The sequence below is a fragment of the Zeugodacus cucurbitae genome, chromosome 6 (assembly GCF_028554725.1).
Source record: "Zeugodacus cucurbitae isolate PBARC_wt_2022May chromosome 6, idZeuCucr1.2, whole genome shotgun sequence".
Lineage (NCBI taxonomy): Eukaryota > Metazoa > Arthropoda > Insecta > Diptera > Tephritidae > Zeugodacus > Zeugodacus cucurbitae.
The window spans coordinates 14,547,355-14,569,865 of NC_071671.1; the positions used below are offsets into that span (position 1 = coordinate 14,547,355).

Genomic DNA, 22,511 nt, shown 5'->3' on the forward strand with positions numbered 1-22,511 from the left:
CAGATTGGCTAGCTCTCTGGGTCCTTGGCATGCACCCATGCTCATGTTGTTATGCACGCACTCACGCTCGCAACATATGCGATTACTTGCAATCTTGTCTCGCATTGTGTTATTTATGCGAAGCAAACGCGTTCCAGGGGGTAAATAGCGCAGGTCATCGACAAAAAACGCACAATGAGCAGCGGGAGACGTGAGTTGTAAAAAACACGATGGGCGCACATACATACCTCTCATATGTAGATGTAGCGAGGCAGCCGCACGCACTTATGCTCGTGCCATTTAAATTGTGTGTCGATTGTGTCGAGCAACAAGGAGCACCACTTGGATTATGGCGACAAAGACGCACGTACCTCATGCTCACTTCAGGTAACCTACTCTACAGAGTTCGCGAATTCTGATTACTTCGTTGTACCCCTCCCATTGTACCTGACAATGTTTATAGTAGCTTCCATTTTTTATGCCTGTCGCACCGCCAACGCAACTTAATAGCCGCCGCGGGGCCACCTGCCGCTCTCGTACGTAGTTGGATTGTGGGGCCTACCGCAAGTGGCAGACAGTAGGCGCAATATGTACCTTGGTTATAGAAAAGATAGTCGTTTTTGCGGCATGTATTATAGTGAATTCTAAGCAACTGCTCCTTTGTGCCGTTTTAATTTAATTGTATGTACAGTATACTCTCGAAAAGTAAATCGATTGGTATTTTGGGTAATTTACTTATCCAAATATATACATAAATTATCTGTTTTTATAATTTTAAATGCATTTTTAAACTTAAAAAATTCATTCATTTATTTGCTTCAATAAAACATATGGATTTACATGAAAAACATATTTACATTTACATACATACATATGCATTTACTATGAAGAGAAAAAATCTTGAATATTCTTTTGTTTTTTTTTCTTTTGCAATATATTTTCTGACCATTTTTGTACGACAATTCAAAAAATCTGACACCTGATTTGCATCGTTTTCATTTTTAAACCAGTGTATCAAGTAGGAGAGTTTATTTACTAAAAAGACGCGATAAACAAGAGAGTAAGTGTTTTTGCAACATCGTAAAAAACGCTGCTTGCTTCGTTTCGAATTTTTTATCACACTCTCTGAAAAGTAAATTAAAAAATTTACTTTTTCGAGGTGCATGTGTAATCTTAAAGGTGATTAACTTTTCCGCGATTATTTACTTTCTGAGAATTTACTTTTCGAGAGTATACTGTATTTAAAATATTTCTTGTATTGCGGCTGAGAATTTTCACATGGCGTCAGCAAAGTAGGCTCTACACTTGAAGTAAGAGAGGAATTTTTGTATGGAGGTGGTAAAATCCATTTCTGGAGACCTCATGCTGATATATGGGTTCAGCTGAGGTATAATCACAGCGGTCGCAATACTCGCGTGCATTTGGTGCAAATAGTACCTGTTTACTTATGAAAATTCTTATGAGAACCCCTGAGATATATATTCAGTGAAAGCGTAGTGGTGCGAAACCTAATACTTAATTAACCATCGAACAATACTTTGGTATTTTATCATCATTCACAGAGGTGATTAATCACACTCTTCTCCCAATAACATCAAATTGAGTACAGGTCGGAGTCTAATTGTCATCTTGCGACTGGTTGGCTGGATTTCGCTTGGCTCAGTGATTCTTGCTAGTATGCAAGCAAGGTCCCTTTAGCACAGGACTCTTCTAACACTAATTCACTTGAATTCTATTAAGATAGTTTGTAGAGCTCTTTTTAAGATTATGAGACAAAATAATCTGCGTTTTTTTACATATCTTTATCCATTTAGGCGAAATAGTGACACAAGCTAGACTCCTTGGTGATTTATCTATACACAAGTGCCTAGATTAATTTTGCTGAGTTTTTGGTTCAACGAACCTAACCTAACTTTAATAACTCTTGAGTGTGTTTTAGTGCAACTAATAATTAAATATTTGAGTTAGTGCCTACATATTAGCTCTTATCTAAGCTAAGATATTTCCCAAGGAGTTCATTTCATTTTCACAAGCGTATTTACAAACAAATTACTTTCTAACGGTCATATGTAAACATAAGTTAACTATAACAATACTAAAGGCGAAGTTTTAATTTTTTTAAGGAAATCTTGGTCGACTATAAATTGTGATGACATGGACCTGGCTGCCGTAGAAATTTTAATATCTTCCTTCAGTTCCTGGTAAAGTGAGAAAGTGGCAATTTGTTTCATAAAAATCTATTTAAACGAAATAAAACCAATTTCTCCTATCTTTCGATCTTCTCTCGGCTATCATTCGCACTTTATTTTTATTTTTTATACCTTTTGTGGTAGATAAAATCAATTCCATTTATAGTAAATTTTTTATTATGCCACGTGACGCGCATTCCACTTATGAAACGTCCTTTGACAGGTCCTAACATCATTAAGCATAACAAAAATTAATGCAGTTACCTAAATTCCACGGGAAGCTGCTGTCATTCAGTAGCTGTTGCCACAATATGAAGAGTGAGGCGTCAACGTTCTGCGCAGCGGAATTGCCACCAGCATCTATCAATTTGTGGTAAAGTTTTTTTGTACGAGAGTGTGTATTTATATGTAAACCCAATATTACGACTTCAAATTTCAGTCATTATTAACAGTTTCCTCAATTTTATGGGCACTTAAAGTTGTAGGAAAAGCGAAACATTAAAATATGAGGAATATATAAAAGAAAAATTGCACATCAGAGGAAAACCTAAAAATGACGGTGAAATTCCTGCATGCGAATACGGCTACATATATGTTTTTAGAGGAGTCCTCTAAAATATGTGTGTCAAATAATTTTATGGAGGTCGCCCTGCGCCGTATATGACCTAACACTGTCATTGTACGTGTGACTGGACTTTCCACAGGTTTCGTGTAAATTATGCGCATAAGTCCCTTTTAATGCAGTCACTCACACCGCTGAACCAAGTGCTGACCAAATTCAAACACATACAGACTGCCCTTGATCCCCCGCCAAATGACCAAGGTGATGCCGGTTCGTTCCGGCACCTAAAACATAAAATTGAGGCTTTAAAATAAAACTGTTATACATCATAAATGACTGTACACACGTCTGTTGCTACTTATTTCGTATGTATTTGTGTGGTTATCATGGATACGAAAATAATTAGGGATTATATGCTGGAATTTACATATTAAGTGGCGCATGTTGTGTAATAATAAATAAGATCTAGTGAAACTGGATCATATAATAATACTTTGAAATAATTAACGTACGACTGAAAATCGCACTGAAATTATAAAATGACATAGTAGAAATATTTATGACCTATTTACTTAAAGGCCTCTACATTTGATACGTGTAATTTATAGAGAAAGCTGTGTTAAATAATATTAATTCTTTTATGTTATGGAAGTGATTCCAACGTGATCACAAAGTACTTAAATGGAGCTCTTGCATCTCATTCTGAGACTAAAGGATCTCGCAAGTGCCCAAAACGAAAGACATGTTGAGCATATGAGTATATACAATTAAAGCCTTTACCATTATATATTCCTAACGAATTATTTTAATCAGTTCCCCTTTATGTTTTATTTTCTCTATCAAAAGAACACTAACCACAGAACGGTTATTCCATTTCGTCGCAAAAGCTTTGCAACCGCGATGACAAACACGGATTCCAAAGTTGCTGCATAATTCATTCGAGCATCAAAGAAGCGCTGTCATTTATTCAAATCATGTTTCGCGTAACTTGAAAAGCTTGTGGTTAAATGTTTCGATGTCGACTTGTCCGAAACTGTTATTTGTACGGGAAGGTATTTGGCACTTTCATTTATGTTTTACATCCGTTAAATTTTTTCCACATTCTCCTCTTTTACTTAAATTCTTTCGACTTATACGCTGGAGTACAAAACTCCCAACTTGATAATAAACAAATACCAACGGACCAAAACTGCGAACAGATTTGTGTGTTTTCCTGTAACATATATTTCCACATTATTAATTACACTGGAAAATAGTTGTTTGATATATATTTACACATTAAATGAATTGCAGACAGGTAATAATTTAGACTAAGACTTTAGGAAACTTATGTTTCCTATACTACTATATATAGAAAAACTGCTCTCTCAGTAGAGCTCTTGAAGCTCCTTAATAATTAATTAATAATACACACACATTCATATTCATCACCCTTGACGCCTAAAAGCAGTCTATTTTCACTAGTAAATAAATAAAAAAATAATTTTAATAATTTAACAGTTGAATAGTGTTGTCAACAATAGCAGTAATTTAATGTGCATCAGGTAAGCGAAATGTGCTGGCAAGCAAAAATGTGGCGGTATGATGTGGCAAGGCAAGCCCTAAAGTGAAAATGAAGATACGCCATGAAGTGTAGAGTAGTTGAAGAGCAGAAAAACGAAAATTCCGTCACTGAGCTGAGCGCCGCACAGAAATACAAATCTGAATGCGCCGAAGTATACACTCAACCGGACGGCCGAGCATGCGGGGTAGCAGACCAGGTTAATTTTATCACCTCCACGAAAAGCTGAAACAAACAACAACTAAGTGTTGTATAAATATATAATTTTATAAGCGCACATCGCAAGTAAACGTATATCCTTTGAAGGATATTTGTATATGTAGCGCTCTATATCAAGCTGTATTCATTTTTTTATTATTCCGACCGCCATTTTATGAGCTGCGAGCTGAAACCCACAGCATCCCAGAATCTGCACGTTTTGGCTATTCTTTTTATTATTTCAGCAGAGTACGCGGTCACATGATCCTGATGCAAAGCGGATGCGGATATACCATCTTATTTCCGGCATTTCGTTTTACAGCTATTTTTGTTAGTTTTCTTGTTTTTTATAGAATACTATTTGAGAGGCTGTACGAGTAAAAATATATTATGATTAAACGGTCCGCTGATGATGGTGTTATCGGCTCACCTATTTTGTATGAAAACTTGTTTTACTTTTAGTGGGGTTAAGCGTTCTCTTTCGAGGAAGGCTGCATTTGTAAATGATATAGTACATACTATTAGGCGGTGTTCAATGTGAATGGATAGAGTATGCCTAGCTAATTGGAGTAACAAATAGTTTTTATAACATACATATATGTATAATGTCTAAGGAGTGATACAAAAAAACAGCTTTACAGAACTTTCAAATTTGAAGGCTTTCTGAACAGAAATACGAAAAGGTTATATATTTTTTTTATTTAAACAATAGCTCGTAAGATATTTAAAAATTTCCTTCAAATATGAATATAAAAGCTCTCAAAAAACTTACAGAATTATTATAGAAATATAGCCACAATTATCAGTAGTAGATTTTTGCTTAAGAAAAAATTTGCACTTTATGTAAATCTCTCATGTACATTGTCAGATTGAACGCTACAGTTTTAGAATTTAAAGAAAAATAGAAAAAATATAGAAAGCTTAATTTAAAAAGCTCCCAAAGTTTTAGATATTGCAGGATTAATTAATTGGAAAAGGCAAAGTGCTGCAAAGTATATTCTTGGCTAATATGTTATTCTATCGTTAGATGCTAAAAACAAATATCATATTAATTTTATTAGGTTCGAAAATTGATCTTGTATATTTTCAACAATTTTAATCTGCTAAATTTAAAAGCCGTCGAAATGGAAATAGTTAGCGCAATGTGAGAAAATTGTTTCAACTAAAAATCAGCATACAGCAAATAATTTAATTATACTCTCGCAACAAAGTTGCTACGAGAGTATTATAGTTTTGTCCACATAACGGTTGGTTGTAAGTAAACGAGTTAGATATAGGGTTATATATATCAAAATGATCAGGGTGACGAGAAAAGTTCAAATCCGGATGTCTGTCTGTCCGTCCGTCCGTGCAAGCTGTAACTTGAGTAAAAATTATCTTAATGAAACTTGGAACACGTGTTCCTTGGCACCATAAGAAGGTTAAGTTCGAAAATCAGCAAAATCGGACCACTGCCACGCCCACAAAATGGCGAAAACCGAAAACACATAAAGTGCCATAACTAAGCCATAAATAAAGGTATGGAATAAAATTTGGTATGAAGGATCGCACTATGAAGAGGCATATTTGGATGTAATTTTTTTGGGGAAGTGGGCGTGGCCCCGCCCCCAAATAGGTTTTTTGTATATATCTCGCAAACCAATAGAGCTATATAAACCAAACTTTCTGCAGTCGTTTTTTTTAGCCACTTCCTAATACAGTCCAAAAATGAAAGAAATCGGATCATAACCACGCCCACCTTCCATACAAAAGTTAGGTTGAAAATTACTAAAAGTGGGTTAACTCACTAACAAAAAACGTCGGAAACACTAAATTTCACATAAGAAATGGCAGATAGAAGCTACACTCAGATTTTTTTACAAAATGGAAAATGGGCGTGGCGTCGCCCACTTATGGGTCAAAAACCATATCTCAGGAACTACTCGACCGATTTCAATGAAACTTGGTTTGTAATAGTTTCCTTACATCCCAATGATATGTTGTGAAAATAGGCCAAATCGCTTCACAACCACGCCTACTTCCTATATACCAGAACTTTGAAGACGATCTGAATCGTTAACTTTACAATATATAAAGTAAGTACTAGTGAAGATATCGATGCAGAACTTTGCATAAATACTACGTTTATAGTGTGGCAGCCCCATTCTAAAAATCACCGAAATCGGACCATAGGTTGTCAAGACCACATATAGCGAACATGAGGACCTCGGTACTTCTAACCTAATATTAGGGTTTCTAACTTTCAATGGACTCTATACAATATATATGACGAATATATGGGTCAAATTGTGTATTATATAATATAAATAAATTTAAATAAATAAATTGCGAGAGTATAAAATGTTCGGTTACACCCGAACTTAGCCCTTCCTTACTTGCTTTATATTTATTGTGTGTTCATACAATTTTCTTACTTGCTCACACCCACATGCTTTCGATTTGAAAAATTCAAGAGATTTTAATTATAATATCAAGCGAGCGAGCGAGTGAATGGCGACCCTTGTCACGTACAAAATTACGAGCCGTTACGATGAGTGGAATTTCTCAAAAGGACATGTTTATTCCCAGCTGAAATATTTGCGCAAATTTCACATTCCACAAAGACAGCTGTTAGATAGCCTGAATGAGCTATTGTTACCATTTTCTATTACAAAGTAGTACATATACTATATAAACAGACAGCAAAAGAACTATTAGCTAAGGAGAAGTTGTTTTAGAGCGACGATATATATAACAGTATACTTATAAACTGAATGTGCTAAAATGTGCCTTAATTCTCTTTTCATTTCATATTTCTTAATTTTTTTTTTTGCTTTTTGACGATTGCTTTACTGCATAATTATGCCAATTATGCGGCAAATGAACACCAAAAACATTTCACTTGATTTATACAGGAGTAAAAGTATACAGAGAGAATGAGAGAGAGCCAAAGGAGTATTATCAAAGAAAGTAGCAAACAAATTATAAATTATAATTTTTTTCACAAATTCAACAAACAGCAATAACTTACTCAATGCTACTTGGCACAGGATGCAAAGTTGCAGCAACAAAAACATTTGAACATTAATTAAGTGTTTGGGAGAAATGAAAGCAGAGAAAATGTCACGCATTGTTTGAGGCCACGCGGGCGTATGAGTGATGTTAATTAATTGGCTCTGAGCACAATGAAGGGGAACAAAATCGTTTTCGTGTGCAGTGAATTTGAAGTGTAAAATTTTAAAATTCAGCAAGGAGGCGAGAAAAAAATCTTAAGGTCATTAGAAGGGAAAAAGCAGATTGTTTTACAGAGATTGAAGTGAGAAAATTTTATCAACCAATTTTTGGTAATCATAATAAGGCATGTATAAACACTCTATATTTTATAGAGTTCAGTTTATATAATTACAGAAAACTTTCATCTATTTATAGAAACTGCAGCAAATCAAATTATAAAATTTTGAGTAAATTATTTCATCCTCATGAGTCATTTCCAAAATATTGAATCTATGACTGCGAAGCTTTCACACCAATTGCGGAAAGTTTACATTTTATAATAAAATTTAATATTGAAATTTAAGTTCATTATTATATCTGCCATATTCAAAATATTAAATATTAGAAAGAGCTTTTTTCAGCTTTCATCTATTTAAACAAAAATGAAAATGAGTGTTAAGTGAAAGTTAATGTTTTTCAACAGCAGCATATAAATGAAATAGTAAATGAAAAATTTGAGCAAAATATCAGCTCCTATTGGTTTCCCTCAAGCGGTTACATTACTGTTTCGGTTTTTGTTTTATTTCGACAAGTAACACTTGAGTTTTCAGTCATTGTGTGTGCAGTTCGCTAGACTTTCGTGCAATTTTCTTCTTTCACAAGCATTCTACTGCGAAGTTCTCAGTCCACTGCTGCATTTATTAGCTTGCATAGCCGGCCCACATGTCGTCATTTATGCAATCACATAAACATAATGTGCTGTGGCAGTAATGTCGAAATTATCAGACCAACGTATATACATCTACAGAGGTACTTATGTATACAAGCCATTTAGAGCAAGTGTAGCGACGCATGAGTGCAAGCAAAACTCTAGCAAGAAGGACTCAATTGCTTTTGAAAGCACAAATACCAACAAATATGCACATTTAAAAGTGAAAATATATTTAACAATGCAGCCTAACTTTATGCTTCAATACCTATCAGCTATAGTAACAATGCGGTGTTGCCACATTTATTTTTGAAATATATGTCCATATTTATGCATTGTAAACGAACGAACACTTTTGCTGCTGGTAACTGTTGTTGTATCAGAAATATTATTTCAAAGCATGTGGTAGTAATTATAAACACATCTGGTACTTTGTTGAAAAGTAACTGTAGTAACTTAAATTGTATGAATGCAAGTTGTATTTTAAGTATAACTTAAACATCATAATAGCAATTTCACCAAGTGTATTTGAAGTAATGTAAAGTTTGTCGGTACTTATTTTAAATTCGCAACTAGATGCAGTAACTTTCTAGTTTATTTTAATGACCTTTATCAATATGCACTTCATATTCTTAATGTAGCATCAATATACAGATGCAACACAATCACGTTCAAATATGAGAGAAAATAATTGGGAACATAAATGAGTCTCTACTATTAAGCTACTCATTTAATTTGGTAGATGATTTGGCGAGTATATGCGATATCTTAAGAAAATTGCTGATCATGGTAAGGTTAGGCTTACCTTATTAATTTAGATGACTTTATTAGAGCTTTATGCATTATGGCAGCAATATTTTTAGACTTTTCGAACGATTTAATCCGACCTTCATTTAAACAAACTACTATGAGAGCATTTGAAAATTTTATATTTTCGTTGTTAGTCCATTTTTAAGTGTTTTTTTATTTTACTCAATGATACTTTTTTATAAATTTTCTCCAATATTTTATTTTATTTAATTTATAAATTTTTCGTTTTTTATTTTAGTAAAATATTTAGTTTAATTAACAGTGTGAACATATTTATTATCGTTTCAATTTTTATTTTTTGTGTACTCTGCCCAGTGCATATAGTCAACACATTCATATAGACATACATATCTGATCTGTACACCAAATGCAGAATAATCCGATTTACACGACTGAATGGAAGAACATTAATCGCCGGCAGCTGTACTCATACAACCACAACCCACAGACCATACCTACAGCTTTATTCTACTTTTCCTACGTATACAGTTCTGCTTAAACCAATATTTCGCAGCGGTAGGCGCAACAATACCCAAGGCGACTAAACTGACGAACTTTGTTTGCTGCACATTAAGTTTGCCTATATTGTTGCCAACCTTCTGCATAGCCTGTATGTATGTATGCCAAACACAAATACAAAACACACCACATACGTATATCCATATGCTACGCTATATACAAGCGCTCATAATAGAAACACGCATTTGCGTCGGTGGCCACCAAAAGTTTTCCAATAAAATCTTCAATGTTAACATGCATTGCATTTTGAAATAATGGTACATCGGTGAAGAGTGGATGGCGGCCAAATGTTACCGTTGGCAACACTGTTGGCGTAAGTCGTACAAAATGTGAGCGTTTGAACAACGAAAACATGCGTCACGTTTAGTTGGTGGCGAAAAGCATTTCAGACGCATCTGTGACAAGTGCCAGATAGCCGCGCAGAAATGACTCCTCATTGTTGGATGAGCGTAAACTCACTTAGTAACCCAATAGAAAAAGGATATACAAGCTATGTTTAGATCTGTTAGTTGTGAAGAGGTGAAAGTGAAAACATCCATAACTCAAATAGAAATATTAGATAGAATAATAGTATCCTGTTTCTAACGGGTGATTTTTTTGAGGTTAGGATTTTCATGCATTAGTATTTGACAGATCACGTGGGATTTCAGACATGGTGTCAAAGAGAAAGATGCTCAGTATGCTTTGACATTTCATCATGAATAGACTTACTAACGAGCAACGCTTGCAAATCATTGAATTTTATTACCAAAATCAGTGTTCGGTTCGAAATGTGAAATCCGCTTTTTTATCGACAAATTTTGTTCAGCGATGAGGCTCATTTCTGGTTGAATGGCTACGTAAATAAGCAAAATTGCCGCATTTGGGGTGAAGAGCAACCAGAAGCCGTTCAAGAACTGCCCATGCATCCCGAAAAATGCACTGTTTGGTGTGGTTTGTACGCTGGTGGAATCATTGGACCGTATTTTTTCAAAGATGCTGTTGGACGCAACGTTACGGTGAATGGCGATCGCTATCGTTCGATGCTAACAAACTTTTTGTTGCCAAAAATGGAAGAACTGAACTTGGTTGACATGTGGTTTCAACAAGATGGCGCTACATGCCACACAGCTCGCGATTCTATGGCCATTTTGAGGGAAAACTTCGGAGAACAATTCATCTCAAGAAATGGACCCGTAAGTTGGCCACCAAGATCATGCGATTTAACGCCTTTAGACTATTTTTTGTGGGGCTACGTCAAGTCTAAAGTCTACAGAAATAAGCCAGCAACTATTCCAGCTTTGGAAGACAACATTTCCGAAGAAATTCGGGCTATTCCGGCCGAAATGCTCGAAAAAGTTGCCCAAAATTGGACTTTCCGAATGGACCACCTAAGACGCAGCCGCGGTCAACATTTAAATGAAATTATCTTCAAAAAGTAAATGTCATGAACCAATCTAACGTTTCAAATAAAGAACCGATGAGATTTTGCAAATTTTATGCGTTTTTTTTTTTAAAAAGTTATCAAGCTCTTAAAAAATCACCCTTTATATTGTCTCGAAAACACTATTGTGAATCTAAGAACATATTTTTAAATTTTGTCCGGTGAAAGTTTAATTTTTTGAAACCTTAAAAATTTTTGAGAATTACAATTTCAGTTTTATTTAAGGAACGAAAAATGACAAACCTAAGACCTTTTTTGGAATTACTCGAGAATTTTGGGGCTTTGTTGAACATTCCTGTGCAAATTTTACTATGATCTTAATGTGCGAACTGGTCTGGTATGATCTTCGAGATTTATAGATACAAGCGTGACATATATTTGCGCGGAGTATATTTACAATTGTGTGTTTGCTTGGCTCCTTTTAACTTATTCACACTTACAGTAAGTATAAATCGAGTAATATTTCAACGAAAGTTATGTTACGAAATTGTTTGGTACAGTGTTTATGAAAAAAGTATAAACAAGTATTACAAATACCCATAACTTCTTTATAAAGGCCGTGTTTGAAGTGTTTCCACATTAACGGTATAATTCTATGGGAGTTGCTTTATCAATGTGTGTATAAAAGTTATTCTATAAATCTTTATATGTATTCTCGAAGTTATAGCTACATATTTTTAAACTCTCGCAACAAAAGTTGCTTAGAGAGTATTATAGTTTTGTTCACATAATGGTTGTTTTTGAGTAAAAATTAAGATATCTTGACGAAACTTGACCATTGCCACGCCCACAAAATTGCGAAAACCGAAAACTTACAAAGTGTCATAACTAAGCCATAATAAAGCTAGAAAAGTAAAAGTTGATATAAGTATCTGCATGTAATGTTTTATGAAAATTAGTAAAATCGGGTCATAACTTCTCCTAGCTCCCATATACCTAATTATAGGTTTTTCAAAAATACGGTGGGCTTTATTTCGCATATACTGATTAATATGTGAGATATCTTAGCAAAATTGGAGCGTGTAGTCTTGGATATAGTGTACCTTGGTGGTGAAAATGAGTGAAATCGGTCCATTAATTACCTCAGCCCTCATACCCTATATATGATGATTACCGTTATTCTATTGGACTTTATGCCGAATATATGGAACAAATCGTGTGTGATCTTAATAAAAACATAGCAATAATTTGCGAGAGTATAAAATGTTCGGATGCACCCGAACTTAGCTTTCCTTTCCCCAATTTTTTTTATTAAAACTATACATATTATTGTGTAAATCGCAACGACATTGCCATTGACGATTGAAAAACAAGGAACCCTTTTTTCTTCCTGTGGAATAAGCGACAACGTTAAATGTAAGTAAACTATTGCTGCTCATGTTGATATTCGTTACTTATTTGGTAGGCAGAAAGGGTAATAGAATTTTTATATGAACAAGAGAAACTAGAGAACTCTGATCATATTTTTTAAACCCAACCTAACTATTAAGAATCCTATATCATTTTAACATAACACTTTATACAGTTTGAAGTTAATAGTTTCGAATAAATCAAGCTGATATAATCATCAGTTTAAATAGTTTCATTAAATTTTTCCATAAATATGTACGAAACCTTTTCATGCGCCAGTTAGCAATTCATAACTCATATCTCTTTTTTACTTTATACCGATATATAAATTTATGTATATATATGTAATCTTTGCACTCACCTTGTGCCGCTTGCGTTCACGTTCCGGCACTGCATGCCAATTAAATTTTAAATTCCAATCAAAACCGCCCACATTTACGCCGCCCGAGTCACGGTAGTGGAACTCCAATGTTGTATCATCAATGACATCGATGACCGTACAAACCACAGTGGTGCTATTGCGAGCGATGCGATCGAGTAGTGGTTCAAGCCAGCCTAAAGGGATACAACAAAAAAATAGTATATTAGAAATGCGGAAAGGAAAAAAATTAAAACTGGTGTATAGTAACTACAAAAAAAATTTGCGAGGCAAGAAGCTGGACGAACCAGAAAATATATAATATTGTTAAAAAAATATAGCGTAAGCGACGTGTCTAAGTGTGTACTGGCAGCCTTAATCTTTGCCTTAATAAAAAGTAACGGTAATTTATTGCTCAGGCAACCATGCTTCAATTATATTCTACACACGGTCACACAAAATGCTCTGGACACTGTTTGTTCACCATTATCCACTATTTTTGTGCTTTCTATCAAAGCTTTATGGTCATAATCCGATTATTGAACTGAAAGCGTTGATCCAATCGCAAAAAAAAACAAAAATAATAAATTCAGAAAAATTGAGCAACAAGATGGCGGAAAGAAACGGGAAGTCAAAAAAAATACAACTCACTTAGAAATAAAGTAAATAAGCATAAAATAGCAAATGCAATTACTCATCAGGGAGAAAGGTCGAGAAAATGTATATGTATGCATTTAACCGCAAGACATCAAAGCCATTGACCACCACCACCATTGCCATGGTCCAGCGGCAAGCAGTCAAGCAAACAGCGTATTCACCAAACCGTAATCATAATCCCCAACTCCAGCAACCACAAACTAAGTTGAGCTCACAAAGAAAGCAGTAAAAAAATCCCCGCACCACACTACCGCAAAAGGGTAAGCATCCTTCCTGAAAGCTCGCACACACTCACATACACTTATGTGGTGTATAATCCAAACAATTGCTCAAGCAACCATACAGTCTCTAACACACCAATACACTCGCGCATATCCTGCAGTTTATCCCATTTCATATTCGCTACTGAGTTTGTTTGGTCATCAATAATTAAAAAGTAGAAATTGAATTTTAGAGCTACTTCTCTGCTCTCCATGCTCCGGAACAAAACTTTAAGTTTATTAGTGGAAGTTATGCAATTTTTGAAAATTTAAAAATTCTTGTGAAGCGAAAAATATTTGGAATAACAACTGCCATAAAAATGTTTCCTGGGCTCAACAAACACATGGAAAGTATTTTAAATATCCACACAAACACTTGAAAATTATTGATGGTTCACTCTTTCTTAAATTGAGTTCTTCGATATGACCGCACTCGATTTGCTACTTCCTGCTGTCTATGTTTGTCAGTTCACAAGATGGGATAGACCACATTAAAACAGTACAACCTTTTATTACAACAGCTCTATTGGATTATACCAGTTTTTATACCAATTATTGTTCGATTCGCCAGACTCAAAACTTTGATGAAGCTAAGACTGATGAACTTAAGACAGCTAATAAACAGACGAGTTTTCAACAGTGACTTGATACAAATTTGTGAATTCATCGAACTTGAATGAGGTATAATAAAGTATATACAATGTTGCAGAAAACAATTTAAAAATCTTTGCTAACCGAGTAGCATAAATCCACAAAATTTAAATATGTAGCCACAAATATTCCAAAATTTTGAAATATGGATCTAATAATTATTGGAAAACATAGCAAGACATCGACATATCAATTTACAATCTATATCATGTAATCACATCACGAATATCATGTGATTAAAACCTTGTTATAGCACTAGGTGTGTATGTCAATTTATCGTTAGAATTGCGACCTTATAAAGTCGCAGCATGTTGGAAATTCCAAACCAATATTATTAATTTCCTCGTTTCTAATGGAGCATCATTTACCTACATATAACCACTTAATTTCCACCCTCAAGTTTCACTTGATTAAGTAGCATTTAAAAATTATTTATTAGAATAAAACGCAATCTGTTTTGGCTGTGTTTCAATATAAACTTGTTAATGCCATAAGTTAATCACAAATTAGCCTACATGATTGCTAGATTAGATTCTGTGGTTGCAAATATTAACCGAAGAAGTAACAAAAAAGTGCCTATAGAGGCAGAGCATGGTATAAATGATATTAAATTTTGAATGAAAAATAAAATAAAAATCAGACAAAAATTGCGAGACTAATTCCTTTTAGATAGGTGTAAGAATGGGTCAAAGTGGTATGAAATTAGGATTAAACGGTTGTGAATTTGAATTATGAACGAATTACAGTTCCTATAAGTATGTTACTACCCAATAACGTAGAATATAGTTATCTTGAGAACTTTTAATGTTTTAGAGTACAATTTGCACCTTCAACTTAAGGGGCCATATCAGTGTAACCCATGAGAAATTTGTCAGTTTTCGTGAATTTTTTTAAAGAAAGTACTGGATCAAATGTTTCAAAGTTTTTTGGACATAATAAGGTATATTTTCAGCTATATTTTAAGATTTTTATTACAAAATTATCAAAAATTAACTAAATGGCGTTGTTCTAAAAAAATGTTGGTTATTTAGGTAAAAAAATCGTATTATTTTTAATGTCAAATTGACAAATAAAATATATAGTTGATCATTGTATAGTAAATATTTTCAAGAACATTCAGTTTAAATTTTAAGTCGATCGGTCAATTTCTCGTTAAGTTATGATGTCAGTAGTTTTGAGAAATGTCGATTCGAGAAAAACGCGTTTAAAGTTTCGACTATAGCGGCTCGCTCTTTAGAAGGCTTTCATTCAAAAACAATTCAAGATACGATCTTACCGCTTTCACAGGATATTTTGAAAGTATAAGCAAAAAATGAGAACATCGATATTTTGAAAATATCACACTGGTATAACCTCTTAACTTCCAAACAATGTGCTGTCATTTTTTTTATAAAGAAATAAATGTCTGTAAACATTTCAAAAGAATTTTCTGTATTTTTAGGTTACTAGAAATTTATGAATTATAAACCACATTTGCTCCATTGTGGAACCTAAGCATTATTAACTAGCATTACATGTTTTGCTATTTGTATCATAATTTAATATTTACAAATTAAAAGCTTTACCAAACACCAACAGTATGCGCCAAATGCAATTCACAGCAACAGAAATGGTTAACCGCAATGATATTATCGATTGGCTTTCGATAACAAATTCTGCCGATGGCATGCCGCGGCATCAAATGCAGCTGCGTCAAGTGGGCTATGAGTGTTAGCAGATTTGCGGTTACGAACAAAGAGCTTTCCAGAATTAATTGTAATTAAATTTTAGTTTGAACTATTTCATTGTATGAAAATAGCACGGTATTTTAATTAAATTTTCAATTTTTATTTATATCCATGGCTTTATCAATTTGTTTTCATAATTTTGATAAACAAGTTTTGATAAGGAGGTTATTTGTTTTAATGTCATTGACATTTTAATTGCTTGACTCATGTTTTTGTTTTGCAAGTATTATTAAAGTATGACTTTGTTATTAAAAAAAATATAAATTGAAGTTTAATTGCCCGCTCGCCCACACATATAAATCGTTTCTCACACACTCACCTTCTGTGCACTCGCAGTGCGAATCCAAGTATGTTATCACCGGCGCTTTGGCATAGCGTGCACCCAGCAGACGCGCTCGTATCAGGCCCTCACGGCTGAGGGCACGCAGTATCTTTACCTTCGGGTAGGCGCTGAAGTAATCTTCCAGCTGTTGTTTGGTGTGTGCTGCAACAACAAAAACAATTGCATATTAAAAAGTGGCTGAAGAAAAGTGCGCAGAAAATACGCAAGAAAAACTGCATAAAAATGCTAAAAAGCATGCATAATTAAATTGCAAATTGCTTGGAGAGTCTGTTTGCCCCGCCTTGCGGCATGTGCGCACATAAAATGCCGCACTGAAATGCAAAGCATGTGCGCATGCGCCGCGCAACATATTACCAACAGTTTAAAAAATAATAATAAAATGCATATTGTTGTTGCAACTTACGCATATCGGAGAAATCGTCGACGAGTATAATTTCGTTAATCAAATGTGGAGGCGAGCGAACCAACACGGAGTGCACTGTACGCAACAGCACCGACCACGCCTCATTGTGGAAGCAGATGATGACATCGGTGGCGGGCAGATTGTCCACATAACGACCTGGCTCCTTGCACCTGTGCAAATGGGAAAAAATTTTTTAGTAATTTATTTAGTTGTTTTTCTTCTTAGAGTGTGAGGCAGAAATAGTGGTACCGCAGAATGTTGGCACTTTGGTAGTGGAACAAATGTTCACACTAAGCGCGTGACGTCAATGTAAATTGATTTTGAAAATTAATTATTTAGTTGAGAAATATTATCTTAGTTAGTTAACATAGGTTCCAATACACAGAAGCACGACAGGTCGTACATTTTTTGTTGTTGTGTTAAGATTACTTTTACTCATTTTACGGAAGTTCAATTTAACAAAAAAAGAAAATTTTGTATCACTATTAATCACAATTATATGACAATATCAACGATATCGATATGTAATGATATTATATAATATGATTAACTAATGAATGGTCTCTCAAAAGCCTACAACTTCAGCTCAATAGCAATGTTTTTACGTAGAAGACCTTGAACTTTATCCTTAAGTTAAGAGTGCTTTTTCCAGACTGGATAAGGAAGCGAAGCGTATGGGTCTGGTGGTGAACGAGGACAAGATGAAATATCTCCTGTCATCAAACAAACAGTCTGCGCATTCGCGTCTTGGCTCTTACGTCACTGTTGACAGTCATAACATTGAAGTTGTAGATAATTTAGTCTATCTGGGCACCAGCATCAACACCGATAATAATGTCAGCCTTGAAATATAACGCAGTATCACTGTTGGCAAACAGGTGCTACTATGGACTGAGTATGCAATTGAAAAGTTAAGTTCTCTCTCGACGAACAAAAACTAAACTCTACAAGTCCCTCATCATTCCCGTCCTACTTTATAGTGCAGAAGCGTGGACGATCTCAACATCCGAAGAGACGGCACTAGGAGTTTTCGAGAGAAAAGTTTTGCGGAAAATTTATGGTCCCTTAAACATTGGCAACGGCGAATACCGCAGATGATGGAATGATGAGCTGTATATGTTATTCGACGACATAGACATAGTCCAGCGAATAAAAAGACAGCGGCTACGCTGCACATAGGAGCATTTACCCTCAAAAACCGGACAAAATTATTTTAAGTGATTTTATAGATGAAAATGCATGATTGAATATAATAATGCAATATATTAAAATAAAACAAGTAAGGAAGGGCTAATTTCGGGTGCAACCGAACATTTTATATTGAATATATATTTAAATAAAATGATAAAATAAAATTATAACAAAAAAAGAAGAACTCCTCCGTGTGTGTTGTTACAAAGCCTCTTCTGATTCATCAGAATGTTCAAGCAACCCTGTTTCAGTGTCGACGTGGACCTCTGGTTCCTGTGACTCGAAGAGCTTTATAGTTTCACTCAAGAAGGGTTGGCTTTTGCTTCGTTGCGTTTTCGCTGGCAACTTAAAAATGGATCAGATGTGAGAAAAAACCTGTTTAAAACATCTTGGTTGCACTGAACCCGTGAAAATGTCGATATAGACGATAATGCTTGTTTCGAGCCTCCGCTGCCTCTTCTGATAGCTGACCGATAGGTAAGATAGCGTGTTTTATGATTGTTGGGTCATGTGCAAGTATTTTATGAAGAGTGGACGTCATTGGATGCCAGGAGTAGTTCTCCACGTACATTTTTGCTGTATCTTTGCATAAGATTTGAAATTTCATTACATCAATTTTATGGCCAGATGACATTGCTTCTAGAATGACCTTAAGTTTGATTATGAAATCTTTTTTTATTCCTGTAATTTCAGCAGCTAAATCTGGATCGCTGAAGAATCTTCGAGATGTGTACTAAAATGGAAGCGTTAAGCCATTCTTCGTATTTTTTGACAAATCTTTCTTCAGTATAAAGAACAATACCCATTTCTTTTTTAAATCCCATATGAAATACTTTAAATCATTACTTAAAGTTTGAAATTCGCCTTCTGGACACTTCATCATTTCTTGAAGCTTTTTTTTCATATATGACGTTTTATCTTCCCATTTTCTCGCAGCGCTTTCCCTACAAAGCATATATAATGTTTTTCGAGACATCTCTATAACTTTTGATTTTGAACCCGAAAAAACGAAATAATAGAACAAATTCCTAACGTAGTTCTTGCACATTTTCAATTCCAGTAATTTTGGATACTACTCAAAAAATGTATACCCTCTTCCCACCCGTCTAAACTAATTTAGCAGGATTTCAGTATTCAATTAAAAAATAGTAATAAAGCAGTACTAATTTTTTGCAACTGATCAACTTTTTTCAACGCGTTTTTTTTACAGGGGGGAAAGACGGGGAAAATGTTTAAGTTGATATGTTAAGTAGAAACCCTATAGTTTACTAAGAAAAAAAAATCAAAGCTCAACTTTGCCCAACACTATAACAAAAACACTAATTTCTAAAAAAATAAAAAAAATAGTTTTTTTAATGATTCCTTGTTTTCTCGAAAAAAACATAATAGTACATTAACTAAATTAAATTTTGTATTATTAATATTAAATACATACCATGCTGTCCTGAATCCATAACAAATATTTCCAAGAATTCCGTTCACGCATAAAGAAAAAAACCACTTACAATCTCGAGAACAATGGAGAGTTTCGCGAATAATCATGTGCGTTTTGAACGAAGTCTAGGTTTCGACTACTTGTGTGGCAATATAGCGGCCTGAAGGTCATTCATTTAATCAGTTCATTGTAGACCGGTTATTTAGGTACCAAAAAAATCAATTTTGAGTACCATCGCTGAATTTTGTAATTTTCAATTTTGTCCGGTTTTTTGAGGATAAATGCTCCTATGTGCTACGGCTCCCTGAGGAAAATGTTGTCTCACGTTTTTACTGTATGTGCAGGAATTGATGCAACAAATAAAAGCAAAACAAAGAAAAACTAACAAATAAACTTTGGTGTGTATGAGTAATGTTGTGTGTGCTCAAAGTACTACAATGTTGCGATAAATGACAACAACCTTGCAGCCACATATTGCCAACAAATTGACAGTTAACATTCTGATATGTACGATTTGTAACATCATGGCAAGTAACAGCAACAACTACCAATAATAAGTGCTTTGCTTCTAAAATAGCCAAAGAGGTGAGTGCCGCGACAGCTGAAGGGAAGGCGATAGATATTTTAAAACTGAAAAATTACATTTGCCAATATAGAATACAAATTGACATGCAACTGGCGAAACGTGGTCGGGTAAGAGCTCAAAGTGAGAAAGTTGAAAGTATGAAAAACTATTTAAGAAACCATTAATAATGCATTGCAAATATAATATAACCGAAGAGGGCCAAGCGAACTTTATTATTACAAATAGAATGTACTATTTCACAGCTGGTCATAAGTAACGGTTTTCTCGAGAAACATCGATGAATAGAGGGAAAGTAAGAAATGTAGGAGCGATAATTCTCATCACAAAGTACCACATAACGAAACTTGTTGATACTAAGAGTTAAAAAACATAATTTCAAGCTTCTTCGATTGTTAAACATATGAATATTTAGTGATTTATGGAAACTTGAAGTTCAAATACAATCATCTGGATTCATGGAAATATTTATCGCCTGATATAACGTCGGTATCTATACACGAACCCGACATTTTTAAAATCAATTGGTAATTTGTATAATATCCTAAAGACATTCATAAGAATTTTACAAGTTTCAAAATTATAGACTATACAAATCTGGGTCCAACTACATAATTATACTAGAACTTTTATTTTCCTCCTCCACTTCTCTTAATATAAATATGTTGTAATTTGAATTTATTTCCATCTTAGCTATTTTTATTCAAATTCTTCATATTTTAACCAATTATGCCGTGAATATTTATTTTCAATAAACTGCATGACATAAGCATCGAATACAAAATTTTCTCATATACATTTAAGAAGATCATAAATCTGCTCCTCACTCGTTGTTTTTCCATTGGCATGCAATTCAATTTTCCACTTTCGTGAACTTTACATTTTCAATCAATGCGAAATATGTAAATTTTTGATTAATCTTTTTTAACGCATACTGTGGTGCAGTCAACCCGATAAATTTCAGACAATCATGCGTGAAATAAATTTTAGGCGAGAAATAAATTAAAATATTTAGAAAATAAGAATGTGAATGCACGGGGTATAAGTGAGAAGTTGTCAAATTATGTTCCTAATGTTTTTGTTTTTATAAAATATTGCATATTTCCCTTTCTCAGCTGACGCAAACAACAATTGGAACATAAAAAGGTTTTTTGGCATTTTTTATTTATTTTTCTTTTATGATTTAAAGTCCTACTTTATGGTGCAGGTGGAGAAGGACCTGTCTTCACTTGGTATTACCAATTGGCACCAAACTGCCAATAAGAGAGATGCGTGGCGCGCTGTTGTGGACTCGGCTATAACCGCATAAGCGGTTTCTACGCCAGTCAAGAAGAAGAATATTTAATTTTTGGCAAAGTGTGGAGGAAATATTTATAATATTTTGACTGTGATTAAGTTTTTGTAATGATAGTACATGTATTTTGTTTTAGCGATATTAGCGTCAACCGTTTGTGCTGCATAAATTCTTGGTTGCTTTTCCATTTCGTTTTTATTTTGAGGTTACTTTACGTATTTAAATTAACCAACCCCGGCAGGCAATCACAAATTCAATTTGGCATTTCACACTGCAGAGTAATGCAATTTATTTCGTGTCCTGTGTATTCGTAGTTCACTGATTGTGCAAACTGTGCGATATTGGATTGCTGCAGATTTCCTAAACAAACATTATAGAAATAATAAACTAAAAATTTAATATACAAGCGGTTTTTAATGGCTGTACTAAAATATTATTAAAATTTTTATATTTTTTTCTAGCATTGAAAATTTGTTGAGACAAATTCAAAGCTTTTTATTATGAACATTTATGCCCGGTTTCACAGTTCGTACTTAAGTTGTGCCCAAATAAAATCTTAGCTAAGCATTGTTATTGACTGAGTAGTCATTTGGGTTTCACAGTCGATGCTAATCCCTACTAATATTATAAATGCGAATGTAAGTTTGTTTGTTACGCTTTCACGCAAAAACTACTGAACCGATCATCATGAAACATTGTACGTATACTCTTGAAGGTACTAGAAGCAACATAGGGTACTTTATATTAAAAAAAAAAAATTAGATGATTTTTGAATGTCGAGCCCTCGACGAGACAATATGGATGATTTTGATAATGGAATTGCACGAGAGCTAGATTATGATTTCATAGCACTGCAACATCAAGTGACAGAATTAGTGCCTCAATTACTTCCAGAGCAATATCATGTTTTCCATCAAGTTTTACGTAAAATAGACTCCGGTAGTGGTGGACTCTTCTTTCTCGATGCACCAGGAGGAACTGGAAAAACGTTTTTACTTAACTTATTATCAATGTCCGTCAGAAAAGACCAAAAAATAGCAGTTGCCGTAGCTTCGTCAGGTATTGCCGCGACGCTATTAAACGGCGGCGTACGGCACATTCCGTTTTAAAATTACCA

At 34.3% G+C, this 22,511-nt stretch overlaps 1 protein-coding gene across 1 annotated transcript; it reads right to left on the minus strand.

Moving 5' to 3' along the window:
- Window positions 1-5,010: 5,010 nt before the first annotated feature.
- Window positions 5,011-18,716, minus strand: LOC105219038 (putative polypeptide N-acetylgalactosaminyltransferase 9). The gene is made up of 5 exons (XM_054235273.1): window positions 18,652-18,716; window positions 16,892-17,061; window positions 16,429-16,629; window positions 12,854-13,047; window positions 5,011-5,049 (listed from the first exon to the last, which is right to left on the minus strand). The coding sequence occupies exons 1-5, from the start codon at window positions 18,714-18,716 to the stop codon at window positions 5,011-5,013; spliced, it is 669 nt and encodes a 222-aa protein (XP_054091248.1).
- Between the last annotated feature and the right edge of the window lie 3,795 nt (window positions 18,717-22,511).

Bases quoted from the DNA above. Each gene is read 5' to 3' on its own strand.
- LOC105219038 (XM_054235273.1), bottom strand. From the start codon at position 18,716: ATGTCATCTGGCCATAAAATTGATGTAATGAAATTTCAAATCTTATGC. The intron at 13,048-16,428 runs GCGGGCAATTAA...GTATCCCTTTAG, and splicing joins CGATTTATATGTGTGGGCGA to GCTGGCTTGAACCACTACTC. The intron at 5,050-12,853 runs GTGAGTGCAAAG...TACTCCAATTAG, and splicing joins GTGAACGCAAGCGGCACAAG to CTAGGCATACTCTATCCATT.